Genomic DNA, 25595 nt, shown 5'->3' with positions numbered 1-25595 from the left:
GCTCTGAGCTACTTAGGAGGAAACTGAAAAACTTCCTATGACCTAAAGTCAAATTCTCTGCCCATCACTTCTATCATAGTCTGTTGATTAAACAAATCACGAAGGCCATCCCAGATTCAAGGACTGGAGGATTAGTCCCCATCTTTCCACTGAAAGACTGTAAAAGAATTTGTAGCTATCTTTAATGCATCATACATAAGGTATAGCGGACTCTGACAACAGTATGGCTTCTTCCTCCTTAGAAAATATCAATACTTCCCTTCACAAGAAAATATTTTGTTTGTTTTTTAAGGACAATATAATCTGAGCATGTTTGAAGGCTAAGGAAAAAGAACTAGAGGAGGGAATAAATTAAGGAAGTAAGAAAAAGAATGTTTGTTGCAGCAAGGTTTGAGAGCTTTGAAGCGAAAATAGTCATACTGCTGTTGTATAGATGCAAGCCATTTCCTGTTAACCTCATGTGTTGGGAAAGTCATGTGAAACTTCTCACCCTGGGCTCAGTCTTGCTGTGGGGAGTGGTGGAATCGGCTGGTTCCATTTCTGGCCTGGAGGAACATTGCTTCCTGAAGCCAAGGCATGGCTGCATGTCAGCCTGACCCATGATAGGGCCACATATTCCATTTTCCTGTCTCATCCATATTTATCCCCATGTAGGACACTGTAGCAAAAACACAACCTACAAACCAGAATACCAGTGCTAGGGCCTAGGCTGAGCACCAGTTTCATGTAAGAATAGGAGGGATGCGTGGGTGGAGAGCGGGCTGTTGTACAGTTCAGCATTTACCAGGCTTCAGGGGTATGCAGAATGAGGAAGGTCAGGACCTGGATATATAAGGCACATCCTAGAATTTTAGAATTCTGTGCTCTATGAAGAGACGCTTCAAAGTGTGCGAGGGCCTTTCTTTGCTTCCTAGGGACTGCAAAGTGCCCAAACTCTGAGACAGCTGCCATGGGAGTATCTGCCACAGCACAAGCCAATGTTCTGGTTATCTGTTGGTAAGTAACAAATTTCTCTAAAACTTGGAGGCTTAAAACAGAAACCAGTGTATAATTTCTCAAGATTTTGGATAAGGCAAAGTAGGAAAGACTTGTCTCTGTTCTAGGTAATGTGGAAGCACCCAGGTGGCTGGAACAAGGGCTTCTTTCTTCATTGACTTTGTCCCGCAGCTGGGATGGATTTACCAGATTTTTGTGTCTGGGATCTAAGTTCCTGGTGTTAATTGGGCTCCTACTTTCCCTCCAAATGCTCTCTTTGTGGCACAGTGGAAAAGAAGCTGCAGCTCAGGACTATCAAGAGCTCAAAATCAGGATTGCTGCGTTGTTCTTAAGGCTCAGACCTGGAATGTGCCCATCATCACTTCGTCCACTTTCTTCTTGGTTAAATCCAGTCACAGGTCCGTCCAGATTCCAGGGTTGGGGACCACACAAGGTTATACTGCCAGCAGGCATGTTTCGTTGCAGATTACCAAAGTAACATACTACCTGACAAGAAGGGCTCTGGGAGCAGACCTGTGTGTTTAAAGCGGGCCGGGATGCAGAAAGGGGGAGGCTCCAGTTCCTAATTTTATGCTGCCCTTTCGATTGGAGGGCAAACAGTGGGGAACAAGGTAACCCCAAACTTCCTCTACCGAATTAAAGGTGCGGGGTCTGGTTTGCTACTGAATCAGGCTGTATCAAGGAAAGCCTTGCTGTGTGTCTTCAGTTCTAGGCATTCACTGACCATAGGTTCTTAACACACGTGTTGCTTCGTTAACACTGTATTACAAAGGTCAAAGCAGAGGCTCGCAGCACTCCTTCAGTACCGCAGCTAGTACCACATCACGACTCAGACTCCTAGGTCCCTTCTGCCCCGCAGCGAAACTTGGGGTAGAGTGATGATTGGAGCCAGGGTCCCTGGACAGCAGCGCTCAACTCGGCCGGCTTGGCTTAAGAAGCGACTGGCTCCGGGCAACCAACGGGAACAGGGTGCTTCAGAACTGCTACCCAGGCGCGGCCGTGCGAAGCGAATGAATAGAACTACACCGCGAGAGCTCCTGGACACCAAGGTCGAGGGAGGCAGGGAGAACTCCCTAAGCCCTACACGTCGCGTTACAGAGCCGCCTTCAGGGAAGCGCGTTCCAGATGACGCTAGTCCGCGCGCTCCGCCCACGCACGCACGCACGCCCTGGCCCCGCCTCCCGCGCCGCTCTGGCCCCGCCCTCAGGATTGACCGCCCGAGCCACCGTCCGCACAGTCCCGCCCCGCACGGCCAGGCGAAGCTGAGCCGGCCGTGCGGTGTGTGTGTGTGTGTGTGGGTATATGTGTTCACGGGACACCGTCTCAGCCCCGGGAAGATGGTGGCGGCGGCGACTGAGGCGAGGCTGAGGAGGACCGTGGTGACACCGGCGCCCACGAGCAGGAACGGCAGGCGGTGTCGGGACTGGGACGCGACTAGAGCTGGAAGGCCGGGGCTGCGGACCGGGCTGCGCCTCCCACGGCGGCGGCGGCGCCTGCTGCTGCTGCTGCTCCCGCCGCTGCTGCTACTTCCCTGGGCAGCTGAGGCCGCGGCGGCAGCGGCGTCGGTGTCGGGCTCAGCCGCAGCCGAGGCCAAGGAATGTGACCGGCCCTGTGTCAACGGCGGCCGCTGCAACCCTGGCACCGGCCAGTGTGTCTGCCCCGCCGGCTGGGTGGGCGAGCAATGCCAGCACTGCGGGGGCCGCTTCAGGTGAGTGGGAGGTAGTATCGGAGGTCGAGGCTAAGGGTCGCTCAAGACGGCCCCAGGCTGGAGGCGGATGCCCCACAGAAAGTGGGGAGAGGAGGGCTGCCCCATCGTGTTTCAGGACCACTTGCTTCCGTGAAGATCTTCGTCTCTGGCCTGGGGTCTTCGGTACTAGAAGTTGAAAAGGTGCTAGGCAAGGGTGGGGGCACCCCAAAGGGACGAAAGCTACGTGGGACGAAAGCTTACGATTACGAAGAGTATCAAAGCCAATCTCTGAAACTGGGCCTCTTTCGGAAAAAACGAGGTAAAGGAAAAGGTGAGAAAGCCAGCCTACCTTAACACTTCTTTTGAACATCCCTTCGTTCTCCAGGGTCTGATGAGTTCCTGGACTTATTGGAGATAGTGGGGTACTCTGAAGACACAGGGCCCTTGGAGAGATTTGTCGTCTGGAGATAGAAGGGAAACGGGTTGGACTGTGAGATACTAGAGATAGAAGAAACAGTGGTTACTGGCTAAAGGAAGTAAAGAAACTAGCTTTTGGACGCTCACTGGAGGCCGATTGGAACAAGGTCTGTCGTGGAGAGGGCGTCGAAGGAGGTTCCTATTTGCCCTGGTTTCTGGAGAATGTGGAGTTCTGAGTTGGCCTGGTTCAGGGCAGTACCTCTTGGAGAGATCATTCATTAATTAGTAGTAACTATTATTTGCTTTCGTTGTGCAAGGATTGCTGGATAATACAAATAGATTAGGCAGACTTTGGTCTGGTCCACAAGGAGTTTGGAATATAGCTAGAGACAAATCTGTTGCATAGATAACCCTAATCATAAGGACTACATGTCTTTGGCTGACATTTGCTGGACATTTTTGATGTCAAATATGGAGGAGTGGGGAAATATGGAGAACAAGACAGACAGGGTCCCTACTCTCATAGATCTCACATTCTAGAAGGGAGACATACAGTTAAGAAGTAAACAGATGAAATAAAATAAGTTTTATGGTAAACGCTGTCAAGAAAATAAGACAGGGTAGAGAATTATAACCAGTTGGTAACTTTAGGAGAAGGCACTCATTTGAAGTGACATTTGATCTGAAACCTGAATGAAGCAAAGGAGAACCTGTGGTAATTCAGGAGTGGAGAAGGTGTGATTAGCTGAGGGAATGCAGGGATATTTTGAGGAGGAGATGACACTGATTTTGAACTTTTGAGGATAAGTAGGATTGGAAATGTGGAGCTGGAAAAAAAATTCCAGATGGAACGAAGGATGCAAACAAAATTGTGGAGACCAGAAGTGAAATATTCTAGTGCCAGGGTATATAGAGGAGAAATGCGAGAGAGAAGTTTGGAACAGTAGAATTATAGGCTCGTGTAATGTCATATCTTCAGGGGAACTTGGAGACCATTGTGGAGATGAGCTCTTTGTTGTTTATGGAGAAATCAAGTGATTTCAAAATAGATTTGTACAGTATGGCCAGCCTTGTACCTTTACTTAGGGTTCTGGGTAATATAATTCTGGCTCATGAACTACATTAATCTACAACAACTTGTTGAGGGCAACTCTGGATTATGTTATGAAATTACAGTGGTTAACAAGACAGACACAGTCCAGCTCTATAGCTTACATTCTAGTTTGCGAGTAGTAATCAATTTCTTACCATTTTTCTTAAAGCTATGAAAGTGAAGAGAAGGGAGCAAATGGAGGACTTGATTTAGTTTGGAAAAGTAAGGTTAGTGTTTGAATAAGTGGCTTTTGAGTTGCGATCTGAAGGGTGAAATCCCACTACCTACATGGGAGGTGGTCCGCTAAAGGGCCGGTGTGTACAGAGGCTTGGAGATGAAAGGGATCATTTCAGGATGGATAGAAAGCCAAGTGGCTGGAGCAGAGAGAACAAAGGGAAGCATGGCAAGACTGAAGGGATAAGCAGGAACCAGGCCACGTGGAGCCCTGTCGGTTGGGTTGAAAGTTTTGACCTTTAGCCTGTGAGCAGTAGAATAGCATTATTCATCTTGTTTTTATGACATTACAGTCATTACAGATTGGAGCCAGAGCAAGAATGGCCTTTGAAGATGGGACCAAAGCATTTTGAATTTGAGCACGTCCACGATCAAGTGAATGGATAGTTGGGTCAGAAGGGAATTTTTCAAGTTCTGAAAATTTAGGATGCATTAGTGGGCAGTGGGGGCCCACAGGGTGGGGAGGGACATATGTTGCTAGATCAGTCTGTCTATAATGTTCAGAGAAGGTGGACTCATTTTAAGCATGAGAGATAATGGGCAACTAGATTGGAACCTTGGTGTGGGTCAGGTCAGGAGTAATGAAAACTTAAGATAAACTGTAGGAATGGAGGAAGGGATAGGTGCTAGGTGGTATTATAGAGGTGAATGACTGATCTTTCTTTGAAACTGGCTTGCTCTTGAGAAGAGAGGGGGATGGTGAGGGAACGAAAACTAGACCCTATCTTAGGTGATTGAGGGGATGGTGATATCATTAACAGACGCAGGGACACAGGAGAAGCAGATATGAGATGTTTAATTTTGTACACACTGAGGATGGAGTACTTTCAGGATTTCCACCTGTGGGACAGGTGTAAGTGTTAGCATCATCTGCATATAGAGAGAGCAGGTCCAAGTGTCCGTGAGGACTGTCAGAGGATTGGAAAAGAACCACTTTTAGAGGGGAACAGGCAGTCTTGATCAGGTTGTCTCAGGTGGTGTCATATGAGAGTGAAGGGGCTTCCCAGGTTGTTGTGGGTGCTCCGTTGAGCCTGTTCCAGCTAGTGTCAGTGCTCTTTTCTGGGCAAACAGTTAAGACCTTCATTCTGATAATTTCATTGTATTTTGTGGGCTTCTGAAATTTGCATTTTAAAAACTGAAAGTAAGAGAAACTTATGTCTATAGTCTTTAATAAAACCTTCCATTAAATTTTTAGTTGTAGGATTTTTTAGGGGAAGAGTGAAATGTTGGTTTTGATTATATGTTAGTTTGTATCTTGATTTAACTTACAGACTTCTTTGTTATTAACCTAAGAGACATTAGAATGAATATTTTTCTGGTTTGGGTCAGCATCAACTTGGTGTGTTTTTTAAGCCTTTAAGTTCTGTAAATCCTGTATTACAATTACTGTAGTAAGATCTTTTTCATTAATTGAAAAGAACATAGATAATAATAGGATTAGATTCACTAAAGTTATCACTGAGTCCATACTACATGCCAGAGACCTGGCCAAACATTTTCATGTATATTGTACCATTTAATCTTCAGGATAATTCTGAGGATGTTGTTTAAAATTTGGATTATTGTGTGGTTGTAATTAGAAAGTCAGTTCATTTTTTTTCAAATGTAAGATACTGTAGAAATGATTAATTACAGAGGATAAGGTTAATGGTGTCAGTTTAATAAAAATAACTATGAAATCTTTTGTGGATGATTTCCAGAGCAGTGCCACTTCGATTCATTTTTGTGTGATTCAGTAATCATGTTTTTCTACTTGTAATATCACTATCAAAGTTTTTCTTTAGAGGATAAATATATCCCATTAAGTTAGAAAGTAAAGATGTTAAGCTCAAGAAAAAAAGATGTTAAGCTCATTTATGAAGTTAATATGCATTTAATTCTTTTAAGTTCCTGCTATACAACTTTTGGGCAGGTGGAATACAATAACCTATTGAGAACCTTATGTGGTGGTTTAGTCGCTAAATCGTGTCCAACTCTTGCAACCCCATGGACTATATAGCCTTCCAGGCTCCTCTGTCTATGGGATTCTCCAGGCAAAAATACTGGAGTGGGTTGCTGTTTCCTTCTCCAACACTTTGAGAAACAAAAGAGGGAAAACAGGTTTGTTACAACAAGAAAGCTAGCATAAAAGAAAAATTAAATTCATTGAATCTGTCTGGCTACTGGTCTGAGGATATGCATATACTTTTTTAACTAGTGAAGTGAAAATTCTGGAAAATAAAATATGGTAAAAAAGAAGGTAAAATAAATACTTACCTTGTTTATGGTAATTACTAAGAGGAAGTAATCTGAAGCCCTAAGTGTATGTTGATGAATTTTTGCAGTAGAATATAAGCCCATGAGGGCAGGGATTTTTATCTCTTTTGCTCACGGTTACATTCCCAGAGCCTAGAGCAGTGCCTGAGACATAGTGCTCAGTAACTATTGTTGAGTGAAGGAATGAGATTCTGCTGTGTATATGGATTTCAAGTTATATGTATTACGACTTTCAGAAATGTACCTGAATGACTGCCATGTTTGTCTTTCTGTCTTTATTTTTCCTGAATTTCATTGTCTTGTCTTCCACTGTTTGTTGGGCATCTTTATTGGGTGTTGTGCTGTTACCTCACATTGAGCCATATTGAAGACCAAACTTGTTATCATTAAAAAAAAAAAAAAGTGTTTTCCTTTGTACTTCTTATTTCAGTAGCAAATCCTAGTTTAGATAACCAAAGATCAAAACTTAGGAGTAGTCTTTTGCTCTGTTTTTCTCCCTTCTTTAAAGTCTTAGAAATGTGTTCCTTTCTGTTCTTTCTACTCCACCCTAGCGCACCTGGCCCTTCCTCTCATTGCTGACCTGCCTCTGTTGCACTCTGGTTGGTTTCTTGCACCTCTGGAATCCATTCTACCCCGTGTCATATAATCCCCTGAGAACTTGTGTTGCTGTCTTGGTCAGAAATGTTTTTCTTTTTTTTTTTTAACTCCATTATCTGTAAAATGACCCTCAGCAGAAGGCCCTCAAATGCTTTACATATAACCCCTTTTCCCTAACCCAACCTTTCTACTTTGTAATAGTTTTTCTGCATATTTGCTAAATTCGTCACCCCTCTTCATCCCTACCCCCACATTCTTTCTTTTCTTCTTTATTATCTAGATTCTACCTCAAGGCCCATCTTCAGTTCTCTATAATCTAGAATAGCCAATTCTCTGAAATCATGCTTGTTTTCTTTTGAGATGAGCCATCGGCCTGTTCAATTCATAAGTAGCTTCCGATTGATCACTACATGTTAGATACTGTGCCCTGACTTGAGGCTGTGAAGGTGGGTTAGAATCAAGTTTTGCTTTCCCCTTGAAGAGCTCATAATTCTGAAGCATTGATATTGTTAGCTATGTGCACAGGCTTTTACATTTAATAATATAAATGTGGGCAATATGTGGTGCTGGACTATTGTGTGGTGGAGAGACTAACTGTGCTGTGGGTTCTGGTGGAAAGTGTCACAGAGAACATTTGGGCAGATCTGAGAAGTTTAGTGTAAATAGACAGTCTGGGGGAGGACACTCCAGAAGGAGCAAAGAGTTTGTGCAAAGTCCGAGAATCATGGACTATTCTTATTTGTTGTGTTAGTTTTCTAAGGTTGTGGTACAAAGTACTATAAACTGGGCGACTTAAAACATCAGAAATTTAATCTCTCCCAGTTCTGGAGTTCAGAAGCCTGAAATCATGTTGACAGGGTGATGCTGCCTCTTATGGTTCCAAGGGAGAATTTGTTCCCCTTTTCTCTTAGCTTCTGAAATTGCCAGCAATGCTTGGCATTCCTTGGCTTGTAGATGAGTCTCTTCAGTTTCTGCTTCCATCACTTCCTTCTCACATGGCACTCTCCCTGTAGGTCTCTTCTCTTCTTATAAGGATACCAGTCATATTAGATGTATGAATATGACATTCTCTTAAGTAAATCTGCAAAGGCCCTGTTTCCAGATAAGGTCACGTTCACAGGTATGGTGTGGTTAGGACTTCAACATATCCTTTGCAGTGGCATAGTTCAACTCACAACACTTAGAGAACTCAACATAAATGGATGTCACTGGAGCATAACTTGTAAGAGATACAATGGAAGGGCGTGAGATTGAAAAGTGTAATTGGTTTTCCCTTCTCAGTCACCTCCAGCTTCAAGGTGCATCCTTGACCTAGGCTAAGCCATCAGAACGTGCCAGTCTCTGACTTTGGTGATTGTTTTGAAGTAGACATGTGACCTAAGGTGACTCAGTCAGAGTGAATCTCAGGACTTTTGCTGGAGACCTGTCTTCTTCTGTGGGCGTTTATGAAGGAGATGTGTTGCTGTCTTCTGTTCGTGTGGTGAGGACATAGGGCCTGGAACTATTATAGCTAGCATTGCTGTTGTGATTAGAGCCCACTTGAGGTCAGTGTAGTTCCTAGAAGCGAGGAGATGGTAGAACAATGGAGCTGGAGACCTGATGATATTCTGAAACTCTGGATAAATCCTTGACTGAAGCTGCACTTTTTGGTTTTATGAGGTACTACAGGCCACATTTTTCTTAAGTCAGATTTAGATTTCCTATCCCTTACAATATAGAATAATCCCTAATGTACAGAGGGACATAAGCCAGATCATTAAAGTATGTTTTAAAATTAATTGTTATTATCTGAAAAATAAAAAAATTAAAAAAAAAATTAATTAATTGTTTATTTTTGACTGTGCTGGGTCTTCATTGTGGTGCATGGGTTCTTTGTTGCTGCCTGAGGGCTTTCTCCAGTTGTGGTGAGCAGGGGCTGCTTTCTGATTGCGGTGCACAAGCTTCTCATTGTGATGGTTTCTCTTGTTGCGGCTCTAGAGTTCATGGGCTTCAGTAGTTGCAGCACGTGGGCTCAGGAGTTGCGGTGTTTGAGCTCTGGAATGCAGGTTCAATAGTTGTGGTTCACGGGCTTTGTTGCCCTGTGGCATGTGGGATCTTAGTTCCTGGACCAGAGGCTGACTCCGTGTGTCTTTCATATGGGCAGGCAGATTCTTAACCTCTGAACCACCAGGGAAGTCCTCGTTGAAGTCTTTATATTCCACACAAAGGAGTTTGGGCTTTATCCTCTTGTTTTGTATATTCCATTCTATTCCAAGCTGTGTTGTGCACTTTGCAGTATCTTAATTCCCTGATCAGGGATCAAATCCTTACTATTGGCAGTGAAAGTGAGGAGTCCTAACCACTGGACCACCACTGATATTCCCTGTTTTTTTTTTTTTAATTGAGGTATAGTTTATGTACAATATTAAGTTAGTATCAAGATCACTATGATAGATCTAGTAACTGTTCCCATACAAAGTTACTGCAGTATTATTGACCATATTCCTTATGCTGTTTATTATATGCATGCTTGCTCCGTGGCTTAGCATGTCTGACTCTTTGAGACCCCATGGATTGCAGGCCACCAGTCTTGTCTGTCCATGGAGTTTTCCAAGAAGGAATACCGGAGTAGGTTGCCTTTTCCTCCTCTAGGGAATCTTCCCAACCCAGGGATCAAACCCACATCTCCCGCATCTTCCTGCATTGGTAGGTGGATTCTTTACCACTGAAACACCTGGGAAACCCCATAAATTGCATACCTGTGGCTTATTTATTTTATAACTAGGTGTTTGTAACTTTAAATTCCCTTCATCTATTTCACCCCTACCTGGGCCTTATTCTCTTGAACTTGATAACATGGTCTCAATTACTGACTTTTTAATGCTGAGTCTCCCAATGTTCCAGTCATGTTGGGCACATGATGCAAATCCTAAGTTACCACAGGCATTGTTTTTAACTTGTTTGATTCTGCATAACTGGGATTGCCAGCTTCCAGCTCAGGATCAGGCTGTTCTCACTGTCCTATACTTCAGCTTTTTTTTAAAATCTAGTTTCACATTCAAAGGCTCATTAATTGTCACTCTATTTGTGAATTGTATTGGATACACTTTCTGTCAGAATTCTATTTTTGACAGATGTCCAACTCAGCCAAACTTGAGAGAAAAAGAGGAGAGATTTATTGATTTATAAGACAGAAAAGTCCAGGGAATATTGTTGGCTTCATATGTAGCTAAATCCAGGCAACCAGTTAGTCTCTCTCCTTGCCTCTTTACTGGCCTCACTTGCAGGCAGGCTTTCTTCACGTGATGTCTCCAAAAGCTAAATCAAACTAGAAAAGAGTAGCTCTTCCTTAGGAGCGTATAACAGATAAGGAGGGGTGAGAGTCTCACTTGTCCTTTACTGAAGCAGTCACTGTGGCTCAGGTGCTGGGAATGTTCTGACCAATCAGACCTGAGTTGAGTACCTCCTGGAGATGGGGGTTGAGGTCCAACTCCATTAGATAGTATGAGCTGAGAAGGGAAAGGAGAAAAGAAAATACACATAATGTCACCAGAAAATGGATCCAGTAGCGGGCAGGTGAGGACAGTGACGCCCCTGCATATTTGTAGAACCTGCTGTTGGTGAACACTCAGTAAGTGTTGATGATGAAAGTTGAGAATGGTCTGGGAAATATTGTATCATGTAATGAGATGCTGGTCCCCAGTTTTTATCAGAAATGCATTCCGTGAGTGGCCCACTATGTGGAACGTTGAGGTTACTGCAGTTAGAACTGCCCTGTGTTGATTAAGTGTAGTAAAGCCAAGTCACTGAATGGCAGTTATTAATGTCTTGATTTTGTGACAGGGAAAACAGATAGGATCATGGGAGGAGGCAACAAAATATGTGCTTATGTTATGTGAAGTTTTTGGGTGAAAACTTTATGTAAAATACTTAAATAATAGACCTTTAAAATTTTGGCTAATTCCTGGAAGAGTTTTATTTAGATGAATAGGTAAAAACATGTTCATTGAGTAAAACGAAAAATTTAGCAAGAATGTCTTAGTATAATTGCCTGAGTTATGACAGGGGCTTTCCAGGCGGCTCAGTGGTAAAGAATCCACCTGCCAATGCAGAAGATACAGGAGATGCAGGCTTGATCCCTGGGTTAGGAAGATCCCCTGGAGGAGGAAATGGCAACCTACTCTAGTGTTCTTGCCTGGAAAATCCCATGGACAGAGGAGCCTGGTGGACTGCAGTCCAGGGGGTCGAAAAGAGTTGGAAACAACTTAGTGACTGAGCACACACACAAATTATGACATGTTTGAAAGCAAGTATCTGTCATTTAAACTTTACCTCTGTGAAAAGTTCCTAAGATAGGCAAATGCATTTACTACAGTATAGAAGACAGATAAATATACAGGAAAAAAACAGACTATGTTTATGATCACATAGTTTTTACTAATTATGACTAATTTAATAAATTTGTACCATGGTTGAACAGAAATCATTGAGTTTTCTCTTTAAACACAATCTTGTTTCTAAAACTAAAATGAAATTGTGGTTGTACTTTCCAAAATAATTGTATCTAGAAATTCATTTAATTTGTTTCTCATTTATATTCTTTACCATTTTCAGTGATTTCCCAGATATATTTTGGCATAAGTGACTCTTATTCATATACTATTGCTGCTGCTACTGCTAAGTCGCTTCAGTCGTGTCCGACTCTGTGCGACCCCATAGACGGCAGCCCACCAGGCTCCCCCGTCCCTGGGATTCTCCAGGCAAGAACACTGGAGTGGGTTGCCATTTCCTTCTCCAATGTATGAAAGTGAAAAGTTAAAGTGAAATCGCTCAGTCGTGTCCGACTCTTAGTGACCCCATGGACTGCAGCCTACCAGGGTCCCCCATCCATGGGATTTTCCAGGCAAGAGTACTGGAGTGGGGTGCCATTGCCTTCTCCCTCATATACTATATACTAATCTAATTTTTTTAAATTTTCTTCCTTCTATTTTTTCCTTTTCTCCCTGTACTTTTAGACTGGCCCTTTGTTATTAGCTTGACGTTTTCTAATTTTTCCCCTTCAGAGTGACTTTCTTTTATTTGTCTTGCTTTTTTCTTTTTCCTCATTTTATTAGTGTCATATACTTTTAATTGCCTTTTTTAAAACATGTGAGTCTCTGGTTTGATTTTATCCTTTTGGTTTTTAATTCCTTAAATTTTTTTTTTTTTTAGTACATTTTGAGTGAACCTTAATTCAGGCTATTTATTTACATTTTTACATGTTTTACAGGTTATATACTTATATGTTTATTCTCTTAGTCTTATAGAAGTTAATTTTAGTTATGGCTGAATTGCCTCTTCATTTTTTAGAATTTGACATTAACAGTGTACAGTTATTAAGTTGAATGAATTTTCCAATTAATTCCTCTTGGTCCTTTTTGCATTCTAATTAAGAATTTTCTAATTTGTTTACTAATAAGTCTGTAAGCATTAGAGGCTGAAATTGTGTCAGGTACTGTTAAAGGATGCAAAAGTAATCTCTGGACCAGTGTTTCCTGTAGTTTCTGATTCACAGATCCTTTTACAAAAATGTATAATCTTGTAGACTATCTTAATTATACATTAAAAAATGTATCCTGTTTTTGACAAGATGATTTTAAATGGAGTTAAAAGTAATTTCCTATTAAAGGTTATAACATGCATTTTGAACACAGCTTGCAATGATATTTATAATATAAAAAGAAAAATTTGACTTTCCCCTCTTTAACATGTGGATACATGTTGTTTAATATATTTTTAGTTAATTGAGTAAGGAAAAACATTATTTATAGATGAATAAAAAGTGACATTTAATTTGGGGATCAGATGTACTTGGCTCTGCTTTATGCTTCAGGAATACACAACTTTCCTGTCCTTATGTTTGTTATTCATGCACTTGTGCTTTAAAATTATTTTTTAGAATTTTTTTTGTATGATAAAATGATAGTAGTTTGTAATAGCTGTTTATAAGCATTCCTTTACAAATAGCATACTTCCTGTGTGGATGGTTTTTCCAAATTTAATGAAAAGGCCAAGCTGTGGTAATTGTCACTTAATTTTCCCCTTTCACATTGGTTTTTCAAATATTGGAGATATCTTGCAAAGTTTCACAAGGATTTTGATCAGAAGGTTTAGCAATATTATCTTGAGGCAAATTTGCAGAATTAGATCATTTCATACCCTTTCCTAACATATGTTTAAACATCACATGGCAGCGGTTAGTAGTCAGCTGCCTGTTGCTCTGGCTAAGCTGTGAGAAAATCACAAAGGGGAAAGAATAAAAGCAAAATATCGCAACACTGCATAACCCAAGTAAAAGTCCATTGGGTTGATTAGTTGGGGTCGTCATACCCTGCTGAGCTAACGAAGAGCGTAGTGTGGACCTTGGAATGCCACTCAGCAAGTTCAGAATGCTGCTTGTGCACACACTAAGATGTTTTCCCAAGGCATATGGAGTCTATGACCTCCAGCTAGGTGATAGCCCTTGTACAAGAGAATTACAAAGATAGTTTAATCAATAAAATGGGAGACGTGACCTGGGCACAGGAGGCTGACTTCATCGTAGCACAACGGATACTTTTTGCTTGCCAAGACACTAAATAAAGGTGATGTGGCTCTGAGGAACAGGGCTCTTCATCCAAGAGGTCTTGAGTCCCCTGGTCCTGTCTTTAAAACTTTAATTCTGTCTCTAGTTTCTTTTTCCCAAGCTGTGTTGACCACTTTCAGTCCCTACCTGCTGCACTGGCCGCAGCATCATGTTTTACGTGTCTCTTGTTCAGTCGCCCAGTTGCATCTGACTTTGCGACCCCATGGACTGCAGCATGCCAGGCCTTCTTGTCCCTTACCATCTCCAAAGTTTGTTCAAGTACATGTCCATTGCATAAGTGACGCCATCCAGCCACCTCATCCTCTGATGCCCTCTTCTCCTTCTGCCCTCAATCTTTCCTAACATCAGGGACTTTTCCAGTGAATTGACTGTTCACATCAATCAAGCTCCAAAATACTGGAGCTTCAGCTTCAGCATCAGTGCTTCCAGTGAGTATTCAGGGTTGATTTCCCTTGAGGTTAACTGGTTTGATCTCCTTGCTGTCCAAGGGACTCTCAGGAGTCTTCTCCAGCACCAGTTGAAGGCATCAGTTCTTTGGCTCTCTGCCTTCCTTATGGTCCAGCCTATGGAAGAGATACAAAGAAAAATAAAATGAGCATCTATGTGCCTGCAACCTAGCTCTTCTGAATTTTCTTCATATAATAATAAATGTTATATGATATAAAATATTATAGATATCACCAGGGTCACTATATTACTCCTCCCTAATTCTGTTTACCTTAACTCTCCCCAGAGGTAACTAGTGCAGTAAAGTTGATGTTTATTTCTCTTGCATGTTGCTTTTTCACTACAGATGCACAAATACACATATATATACATGCACACACACAGTGTCTTGTTTCCAAAAATAAAATCACGTTTTCAAACTTTATAAAGTAGTCATTCTATAACTTCTTGCCGCCAACCTAGTTTTTCTATGCTTTTGAGATGTTTGTGTTGATAAAAGTAGTTCTAGTTGATTTCATAGCTATTTGCATTACAGAATTCCCATTTATTTATATGTTTTTCAGCTGCTGGGTATTTAGAGTTTACCATCTTGTGCTGTTACCAATAGTGCTACAATGAACATTTTTTACATATCTTTTTGTATACCTGTGTATGTATGGTTTTTCTCTAGAGTTTTCATACTTTTGAAGCACCACCAAAATAACTGAAAACTTCTGTTTACTTCCTTGAATACTTTTAGGTTGATGTACAGTTGATATACATCATTTTTTAAAAAATGGCTTTATGTAGTTGCCAAGAATATAATTTCTGGTGTATTATAGAGTTACTGAGAAAAAAACCCATTATATTACTTTGCAAAATTTATTTGGCACATGCAAATTTTATACCACTTTGTTAACCTTTCTCATTCTTTTTAAAAATACGTATGTAAAATAAATAAGTAAAAATACACATGTAGGATCTTCTTTGACAGTCGATTTTGCACTGTCCCCTCCCTGCCCTTTTTTACCTAATTCCATACAGTTTTTTCCATCTGCGTTATGAATTCTGTCCACTTATCTGATAAGTGGATAAAACTCACCATTTTAAAGTGTACAATTATATTATTTTTAGTATATTCATAAAGTAGTGCAGCCATCATCATTATCTTATTCCAGAATATTTTCATTGTGCCAAATAGAAACCCTTTCAGCAGTCACTCCTGATCCTCCTTCCTCCCAGTGTTGAGACAACCACAATCTACTTGCTCTTTGTGGATTTTCTATTCTAGACATTTCATGTAAATGTTATCGTATGTGGTAAAAGACTGACTTTTGCTTAATGTAATGTTTTCAAGACTCATCCATGTCATATCATATATTAGTATATCATTTGTTTTTTGGCTGAAGTGTATGCATACCGCATATTATTTATCCAGTCATCAGATGATGGACATTTGGGTTGTTTCTACCTTTTACCTATTATGAATAATATTGCTATGAACATTCATGTATAAGTTTTTGGGTGATATATGGGTATGTCTCTTAGGTGTTTCCTAGCAGTGGAATTGCTGGGTCATATGGTAAATTGATGTTTAGTTTTTGAGGAGAGCCAGACTTTTTCATAGCAACTGTAACAGTTTGCATTTCTAATAGCACTACGTGAAAGTTGCATTTCCTCCACATGCTCATCAATACTTATTTTCTGAGGTTTTATTCACACATTCATTCACTCATTTATTCATTTATTGTTATAAAATTATTTGTATAAATGAGTGAATGGCCATCTTAGTGAGTATAACTGGTATCTCATTGTGGTTTTGATTTATATTTCCCTAATGAGTATTGGTTCTTAGTATCTTTTCATGTGCCTCTGTGACCATTGGTATATCTTCTTTGGAAAAATGTCCACTCGATTACATTGCCTTTTAAACTATTTGTCTTTTTATTGATGAGTTGTAAGAGTTCTTTGTATGTTCTGGATATTAGACCCTTGTCAGATACATGATTTGCAAATAATTTCACCTCATTTTGTTTCTTGTTTTTCTTAAGAACAACCTTAATAATGCTTTTTGATATACAGAAGTTTCAAATCTGTTAATCATCTTTGTTTAGTTTTCTCCTGTGTGATACAGTAGATTCTCATTAGCTATCAGTTTTATACATAGTAGTGTATATATCATCAATCCCAGTCTCCTGATTCATCCCACCCCACCTTCTCTTTCGTGTCCATGCATTTGTTCTTTGTATCTGTGTGTCTGTTTCTGCTTTGCAAGTGAGACCATCTTTTTTCTAGATTCCACATATATGCATTAATACGTGGTATTTATTTTTCTCTTTCTGACTTACTTGGCTCTTTGTGACAATCTCTAGGTCAGTCCCATGGGCTATACAGCATGGGACCCCGTGGACTATACAGTTCATGGAATTCTCCAGGCCAAAATACTGGAGTGGGTAACCTTTCCCTTCTCCAGGGGATCTTCCCAACCCAGGGATCGAACCCAGCTCTCCCGCATTGTGGGTGGATTCTTTACCAGCTGAGCCACAAGAGAAGCCCAAGAACGGTGGAGTGGGTAGCCTATCCCTTCTCCAGAAGATCTTCCCAACCCAGGAATTGAACCGGGGTCTCCTGCATTGCAGGTGGATACTTTACCAACTGAGCTATCAGGGAAGCCCTTAGGTCAATCCACATCTTTGCAAAGGACCCAATTTAATTCTTTATTATGGCTGAGTAATATTCCATTGAAGAGTACCACATCTTCTTTATCTGTTCCTCTGTTGATGGACATTTAGGTTGCTTCCATATCCTGGCTACTGTAAATAGTGCAGTGAACATTGGAGTGCGTATATCTTTTTGAACTACCCACTCCAGCATTTTGGCCTGGAGAATTCCATGGACTATACAGACCATGGGGTCACAAAGTGTTGGACAGGACTGAGCAACTTTCACTTTCACTTTTCTATAATTATGTCCCCAGGAGTGGGATTGCTGGGTCATGTGGTAGTTACATTTTTAGTTTTTTAAGGAACCTCTGTACTATTCTCCTTAGTAACTGTATCAATTTACATTCCCACCGACAGTGTAAAATGATCCCCCTTTCTTCACATCCTCTCTGGCATTTATTGTTTGTAGATTTTTTGATGATGGCTGTTCTGACCTGTGTGAGGTGATACCTTATTGTAGTTTCGATTTGCATTTCTGTAATATTAGTGATGTTGAACATCTTTTCCTGTGTTTGTTGGTCAACTGTATGTCTTTGGAGAAATGTCTATTTAGGTCTTCCACTCATTTTTGGATTGAGTTATTTTTTTGATATTGAGCTGCATGAGTTGTTTGTATATTTTGGAGATAAATCCCTTGTCAGTGCTTTGCAAATATTTTCTCCCATTCTGTGGGTTGTCTTTTCATCTTGTTTATGGTTTTTTTTTGCTGTGCAAAAGATTTTAAGTTTAATCAGGGTGCACTTGTTTTTGTTTTATTTCATTACTCTAGGAGGTAGGTCAAAAAAGATTTTGCTGATTTATGTCAAAGAGTGTTCTGCCTATGTGTTTGTCTAAAAGTTTTATACTATCTAGACTTACATTTAGGTCTTTAATCCATTTTGAGTTTGTTTTTGTGTATGATATTAGAAAAGTGTTTTAATTTCATTCTTTTACATGTAGCTGTCTAGTTTCCCCAGCACCACTTACTGAAGAGACTGTCTTTTCTCCATTGTATATCCTTGCCTCCTTTGTCATAGATTAGGTGACCATACATGTATGGGTTTATCACTGGGCATTCTGTCCTGTTCCATTGATCTATTTTCTTTTTTTGTGCCAGTACCATGGTCTCTTGATCACTGTAGCTTTGTAATATAGTGTGAAGGCAGGGAGCCTGATTCTTCCAGCTCTGTTTTTCTTTCTGAAGATTGCTTTGACTATTTGGGGTCTCTTGTGTTTCCATACTAGTTGTAAAATTTTTTGTTCTAATTCTGTGAAAAATGACTTTGGTAATTTGATAGGGATTGCACTGTAGATTGCTTTGGTAATATAGTCATTTTCACAATATTTATTCTTCCAATCCAAGAACTTGGTATATTTCTCAATCTGTTTGTGTTGTTTTAGATTTCTTTCATCAATATCTTACAGTTTTCTGCATTCAAGTCTTTTGCCTCCTGAGGTAGGTTTATTCCTAGGTATTTTCCTCTTTTTGTGGTAGTGGGAAGTGGGATTGTTTCCTTAATTCCTCTTTCTGTGTATTAATTTTTTTATACTGAAACTTTACCAAATTCATTGATGATCTCTAGTAATCTTCTGGTAGCAGCTTTAGGATTTTCTATGTATGGTGTCATGTCATCTACAAACAGTGATAGTTTTACTTCTTTTCTAATCTGGATTCATTTTATTTCTTTTTCTCAATGATTGCCATGGGTAAGATTTCCAAAACTATGTTGAATAATAGTGGCAAAGTGGACCCCACTGTCTTGTTCCTGATCTTAGAGGAGATGTTTTCAGTTTTTCATCAAGAATGATGTTTGCTGTGGGTTTGTCACACATGAGCTTTATTTTGTTAAAGTAGTGTTCTTTTATGCCCACTTTCTGAAGAGTTTTTGTTATAAATGGGTGTTGAATTTTGACAAAAAGCTTTCTCTGCACCTGTTGAGATAATCATATTTTTTTTTCTAAAATTTGTTATTATAGTGTATCACATTGATTTGCATATATTGAAGAATATTTGCATCCCTGGAATAAATCCCACTTGATAATTGTGTATGATCCTTTCAATGTATTGTTGGATTTAGTTTGCTAGTAATATTTTGTTAAGGATTTTTATGTGTGTGTTCATCAGTGACATTGGCTTGCAGTTTTCTTTTTCTGTGTGATATGTTTGTCTGGTTTTGATATTAGGGTGATCATAGCCTTGTACAGTGAGCTTGTTCCTTCCTCTGCAGTTTTTTGGAAGAGTTTGAGAAGGGTAGGTGTTAACTCTTCTCTAAATGTTTGCCATTAGGTTGGTGATAACATAATTGTGGATTTGCATTTTTGAACTTTGCCATTTGATATTGGAATACATTCTTAAATAAATATGGTTGTATTATAAATCTTTTTAATGCACATTTCCCCCTTTATGTTGTTTTGGTTATTACTTGCTGTTTACTTTATATTTATTTTAGACTACAGAAATGATTTTAGACAAAAAGCAAATTCGAGCAATTTTTTTATTTGAGTTGAAAATGGATCTAGAAGTTTAGCACAGGAGACAGAGCCTTGAAGATAAGGAACACAGTGGCCAGCTATCAGAAGTTGACAACAACCAATTGAGACCAGTCATCAAAGCTGATCCTTTTACAACTATACGAGAAGTGGCCAAAGAACTCAACAACTGCCATTCTACGGTCATTTGGCATTTGAAGCAAATTGAAAAGGTGAAAAAGCTCGATATGTGGGTGCCTCATGACCTGACTGGAAATCAAAAATACCATTTTGAATTATTGTCTTCTCTTATTCTATGCAACAACAATGAACCATTTCTTGATCAGATTGTAATATGCGATGACAAGTGGATTTTATATGAGAGCCTGCGATGACCAGCTTGTGGTGGACTGAGAAGAAGCTCCAAAGCACTTCACAAAGCCAAACTTGCACCCAAAAAAGGTCATGGTCACTGTTTGGTGGTCTGCTGCCCATCTGATCTGATAAGCTATCTGAATCCATTACACCTGAGAGTATGCTCAGCAAATCAGTCAGATGCACCGAAAACTTCAGTGCATGCAGCCAGCATTGGTTAACAGAGTGGGTCCAGTTTTTCTCCATGACAGTGCCTGACCACACATTGCACAACTTTCACTTCAAAAGTTGAATGAATTGGTCTTTGAAGTTTTGCCTCATCTGCTGTATTCACCTGACCTCTCGCCAGTTGACTATCACTCCTTCAAGCATCTTGACAACTTTTTTTGCAGGGAAAATGCTTGCACAACCAGCAGGAGGCAGAAAATGCTTTCCAAGAGTTGAATCCTGACGCACAGGTTTTTATGCTACATGAATAAACAAAAATTTATTTCTCATTGACAAAAATGTGTTGATTGTAAGGGTTCCTATTTTGATTAATAAAGATGTGTTTGAGCCCAGTTATAATGATTTAAAATTCACAGTCTGAAACCACAATTACTTTTGTACCAACCTAATAGAATTTGCCTGTGAAGCCATTTGGTCCTGGAGTTTTGTTGGTTGAAAGGCTTTTTAATCAGTTTCGATTTCATTACTTGTGATTGGTCTGTTCATATTTTCTGTTTCTTTCTGGTTCAGTCTTGGAAAGTTGTACTTTTTTTTGACTGCACTGGGTCCTTTTTGCTGCATGTGGACTTTCTCTAGTTGTGGCAAGCAGGGGCTACTCTTCAGTTGCGGTGCGTGGACTTCTTATCATGGTGGCTTCTTTTTTCTGGAGCACAGGCCTCTAGGGTGTGCTGGCTTCAGTAGCTGAGGCACACAAACTCAGTCATTGTGGCTTGTGGGCTCTGGGCTGCTGTTCTAGTAGTTGTGGCACATGGGCTTCGTTGCCCCTTGGCATGTAGAATATTCTGGGATGAGTTATTGAACCTATGTCCCCTGCGTTGTTAGGCAGATTCTTAACCACTGAACCATGAGGGAAGTCCAGAAGGTTGTACTTTTCTAAGAATTTGTACATTTCTTCCAGATTGTCCATTTTATTGACATATAGTTGCTTGTATTAATAGTCTCTTACGATCCTTTGTATTTCTATAGTGTCAGTTGTAACTTGTCCTTTTTTATTTCTAATTTTATTAATTTTAATTCTCTCTCTCCTGATGAGTCTGGCTAACGTTTATCAATTTTGTCTTCTCAAAGGACCAGCTTTTAGTTTCACTGATCTTTGCTTTTGTTTTCTTTGTTTGTTTTATTTCTTTCTACTCTGATCTTTATGATTTCTTGCCTTCTACTAACTTTGTTGTTGTTCTTTCTCTAGTAGCTTTAGGTGTAAGGTAAGGTTGTTTATTTGAGATTTTTCTTGTTTCTTGAGGTAGGATTGTATTGCTATAAATTTTCCTATTAAAACTGCTCTTGCTGCATCCCATAGGCTTTGGGTTTTTGTGTTTTCACCGTCATTTGTTTCTAGATACTTATTTCCTTTTGATTACTTCAGTGATCTCTTGGTTATTTAGCAGCATATTGTTTAGGCTCCATGTGTTTGTGTTTTTTTTTTACAGTTTTTTTTTTCCCGGTAATTCTAACTTCATAGTGTTGTGGTTGGAAAAGATACTTGACATGATTTTAATTTTCTTGTTTACCAGGCTTGATTTCTGACCCAAGATGTGATCTATCCTAGAGAATATTCTGGGTGCACTTGAGAAGAAAGTATATTCTGCTGCTTTTGGATGGAATGTCCTGTATATAATAATTAAGTCTGTCTGGTCTAATGTGTCATTTAAGGCTTGTGTTTCTATATTAGTTATCTGTCCAGATGGCCTATTCATTGTTATAAGTGGACTATTATAAAGTCCTCCATTATTATTGTGTTACTGTTGATTTCTCACTTTATGGCTGTTAGCACTTATGTATTGAGGTGCTCCTGTGTTTGGTGAATAAATTTTTATAACAGTTATAAAAATTTGTAATTGTTATATCTTCTTGGATTGGTCCCTTGATCATTATGTAATGTCCTTCCTTTTCTCTTGTCTTTGCTGCTGCTGCTGCTAAGTTGCTTCAGTCGTGTCCGACTCTGTGTGACCCCATAGACAGCAGCCCACCAGGCTCCCCAGTCCCTGGGATTCTCCAGGCAAGAACACTGGAGTGGGTTGCTATTTCCTTCTCCAGTGCATGAAAGTGAAAAGTGAAGTGAAGTCGCTCAGTCGTGTCCGACTCTTAGCGACCCCATGGACTGCAGCCCACTAGGCTCCTCTGTCCATGGGATTTTCCAGACAAGAGTACTGGAGTGGGGTGCCATTGCCTTCTCTGTCTCTTGTCTTTAGTTTAAAGTCTATTTTGTCTGATATGAGTATTGCTGCTCTAGCTTTCTTTTGATTTCCATTTGCATGGAATACATTTTACATCCCCTCACTTTCAAAATGTATATGTCCCTGGGTCTGAAGTGTGTCTCTTGTAGACAGCATATATATGGGTCTTGTTTTTGTATCCATTTAGCCAATCTGTATCTTTCAGTTGGAACATTATAGCATTTACTTTTAAGGTAATTATCAGTATGTATTGGAGTTTCCAGGTGGCACTAGTGGTAAAGAATCTGCCTTGCAATTTAGGAGACTTAAAAGATGAGGGTTTGATCCCTGGGTGGAGAAGATCTCCTGGAAGAGGGCACGACAACCCATTCCAGTATTCTTGCTTGGAGAATCCCATGGACGGAGAAGCCTGGCGGGCTATAGTCCATAGGGTCGCAGAGTCAGACACAACTGAAATGACTTAGCATGCACGCACATGTTGCTATTACATTTTCTTAATTGTTTGGGGTTTGTTTTTGTAGGTCTTTTTCTTCTCTAGTTTTTCCCGCCTAGATAAGTTCCTTTAGCATTTGTTGTAAAGCTAGTTTGGTGGTGATGAGTTTTCTTACCGTTTGCTTGTCTGTAAAGCTTTTGATTTCTCTGTAAATCTGAGTGAGATCCTTGCTGAGTAGGGTAATCTTGGTTGTAAGTTTTTCCCTTTCATTACTTTAAATATATAGTGCTGGTTCCTTCTGGCCTGCAGAGTTTCTGCTGCAGTATCAGCTGTTAACCTTATGAGGATTCCCTTGGATGTTATTAGTTGCTTTTCCTTTGTTGCTTTAATATTTTTACTTGCATTTAATTTTTGTTAGTTTGATTTGTGTCTTGGCATGTTTCTCCTTGGGTTTATCCTGTTTGGGACTCTCTGTGCTGGACTTGGGTAACTGTTTCCTTTCCCATGTTACGGAAGTTTCAACTCCAATGTCTTCAAATATTTTTCAGACCCTTTTTCTTTCTCTTCTAATTAGAGACCTCTATAATTCTAATGTTGGTGCATTTAACGTTGCCCCAGAGGTCTCTGAGACCATCCTCATATTTTTATTCTTTTTTCTTTATTCTACTCCATGGCAGTCATTTCCATCATTCTTTCTTCCAGCTCACTCATCCATTCTTCTGCCTCAGTTATTTTTCTATTGATTCATTCTCATATATTTTTCATTTGAGTTATTGTGTTCATCACTTATTTCTTCTAGGCCCTCATTAAATTTCTCTGTTGCCTCCTTTTGTCTGTGTTTGGTCTCCTTTCTGCAGGCTGCAGTGTCACAGTTCTGTACTTTGCTTTCCCTCTCTGCCCTCGCTGAACAGCATATCTTAGAGCTAGTTTCGTACTAGCACATTTGAAAAAAAGTTTCGTTGGTATTCCATTGTATGGTTGTGTCTTAATTTGTGTAAAGGTGTTGTTTGACCTTGTATACATGTCATTTCACACATTTCTGGTCTTTTCTTTTTGAGGGAGGGGTGTGTCTGTCTGTATTTGTTTGACTGCATTGGGCCTTAGTTGTGGCATGCAGGATGTCCACTGTGTCACGCGGGATCTTTTGTTGCCGTGCAGACTCTCCAGTTGTGCTGCATGGGCTCAGTAGTTGAGACAAACAGGCTCCGGAGTGTGAGGCTTCAGTAGTCGCAGCACACGGGCTCTCTAGTTGTGGCACGTGGGCTTCAGAGGGCACAGGCTTATTACTTGCAGCACGTGGCTTAGTTGCTCCATGGCATGTGGTAGCTTAATTCCCTGACCCATGTCACTGTAAGGCAGATTCTTAACCACTGGACCACCAGGGAATTCCCTGGGTCTATCTTTAGGTTTAGTTCTCAGAAGTAAAATTACTTCTTCAGAAGGATATGTGCATTTTAGATTTTGATGGGTATTGCCAAAATGCTTTCCATAGAGATTTAGCCAGTTTATATTACCAGCAGCAATTATGGCTTGTCTTTAACTTTCTTATTTCTGTTGAAACAGAAATTTAGATTTTCATGTAATCACTTTATCATTTTTTTTCCTTTATGGCTTGTTCTTTTTTTTGTTATATTAAAAAATTCCTTTCCTTTACCGCCCTGTCAAGATATTTTCCTGTGTGTCTTCCTCAACATTAAAAAATATTTGATTTTTCACTCTCTGATCTTTCATCTGCCTGCAGTTTATTTTTATATTTTATATTTGTTGTAGTAACTTAATGCCACAGGACTGGAAAAAGTTAGTTTTCATTCCAGTCCCAAAGAAAGGCAGTGCCAAAGAATGTTCAAACTACTGCACAATTGCACTCAATTCACATGCTAGCAAAGTAATGCTCAAAATTACATTACTTTGCCAACAAAGGTATATATAGTCAAAGCTAGGGTTTTTCCAGTAGTCATGTATGGATGTGCGAGTTGGACCATAACGAAAGCTGAGTGCCAAAGAATTGATGTTTTGAACTATGGTGTTGGAGAAGACTCTTGAGAGTCCCTTGGACTGCAAGGAGATCAAACCAGTCATTCCTAAAGGAACTCAATCCTGAATATTCATTGGAAGTACTGATGCTGAAGCTGAAGCTCCAGTACTTTGGCCACCTGGTGCGAAGACCTGACTCATTAGAAAAGACCCTGATACTGGGAAAGATGGAAGGCAGGAGGAGAAGGGGACGACAGAGGACGAGATGGTTGGATGGTGTCGCTGAATCATTGGACATGAGTTTGACCAAGCTGTTCCAGGAGACAATGGACAGGAAAGCCTGGTTGCTACAGTCTGTGGGATCGCAAAAAGTCAGACATGACTGAGTGACTGAACAACAATAAATAATTTTTATTTGGTAACCAGTTGTCCCAGTCCCATTTACATAATAGTATACTTCCCTTTACCCCTACTGCCACATACAGATTTGAAATACACCTTAGTTACATAAAACTTCAAATTTCCCTTTGTTTTCAGCCCTTTGTTCCTTTTATTTGAACAAAAATCCTTGTTGAGATTTTTAATTCAGATTTCACCAGATACTGATACTACCCTGGAGAAATTTGTCATCTTTATGAATAGAGTCTTCTCATCTAGAACATGCTTTATATTTCCATTTATTTAGGTATATTTTATATCTTTAAGTAAATTCTTGTAACTTTTTTCAGAATGGTCTCACATACTTTTTTTTATTGGATTTACTCCTGGATCTGCAGTTTTGTTGCTAATGCTAAACCTAATTGATTAGTAGATAGGAATGAAATTTTTAATTTTTACTACCATTATCAGTATTATCATTATAACAGTAAGGAATATTTAGCTCATGAGTCTCTGTGGTGGTTTGGATGACTTGACTGATCTCTAGTGAAC

General features: G+C 39.9%; 1 protein-coding gene across 3 annotated transcripts in view; it reads left to right on the top strand.

Moving 5' to 3' along the window:
• The first annotated feature begins 2194 nt into the window (after nt 1–2194).
• ATRN (attractin) overlaps nt 2195–25595 on the top strand; it is a 190046-nt gene continuing 166645 nt past the window's right edge. For 2 of the 3 annotated variants that reach the window (XM_061436678.1, XM_061436677.1), the window contains exon 1: nt 2195–2704. In XM_061436678.1, the coding sequence (XP_061292662.1) occupies nt 2334–2704 (371 nt within the window). In that variant the 5' untranslated portion in view covers nt 2195–2333. The remainder of the gene's footprint in view (nt 2705–25595) is intronic. The other variant, XM_061436676.1, reaches the window with a different exon arrangement.

This window comes from Bos javanicus, chromosome 13, assembly GCF_032452875.1.
Source record: "Bos javanicus breed banteng chromosome 13, ARS-OSU_banteng_1.0, whole genome shotgun sequence".
Classification (NCBI taxonomy): Eukaryota; Metazoa; Chordata; class Mammalia; order Artiodactyla; family Bovidae; genus Bos; species Bos javanicus.
The sequence above is the reverse complement of the archived record's forward strand: the minus strand, read 5'-3'. Positions and strand labels throughout refer to the sequence as shown.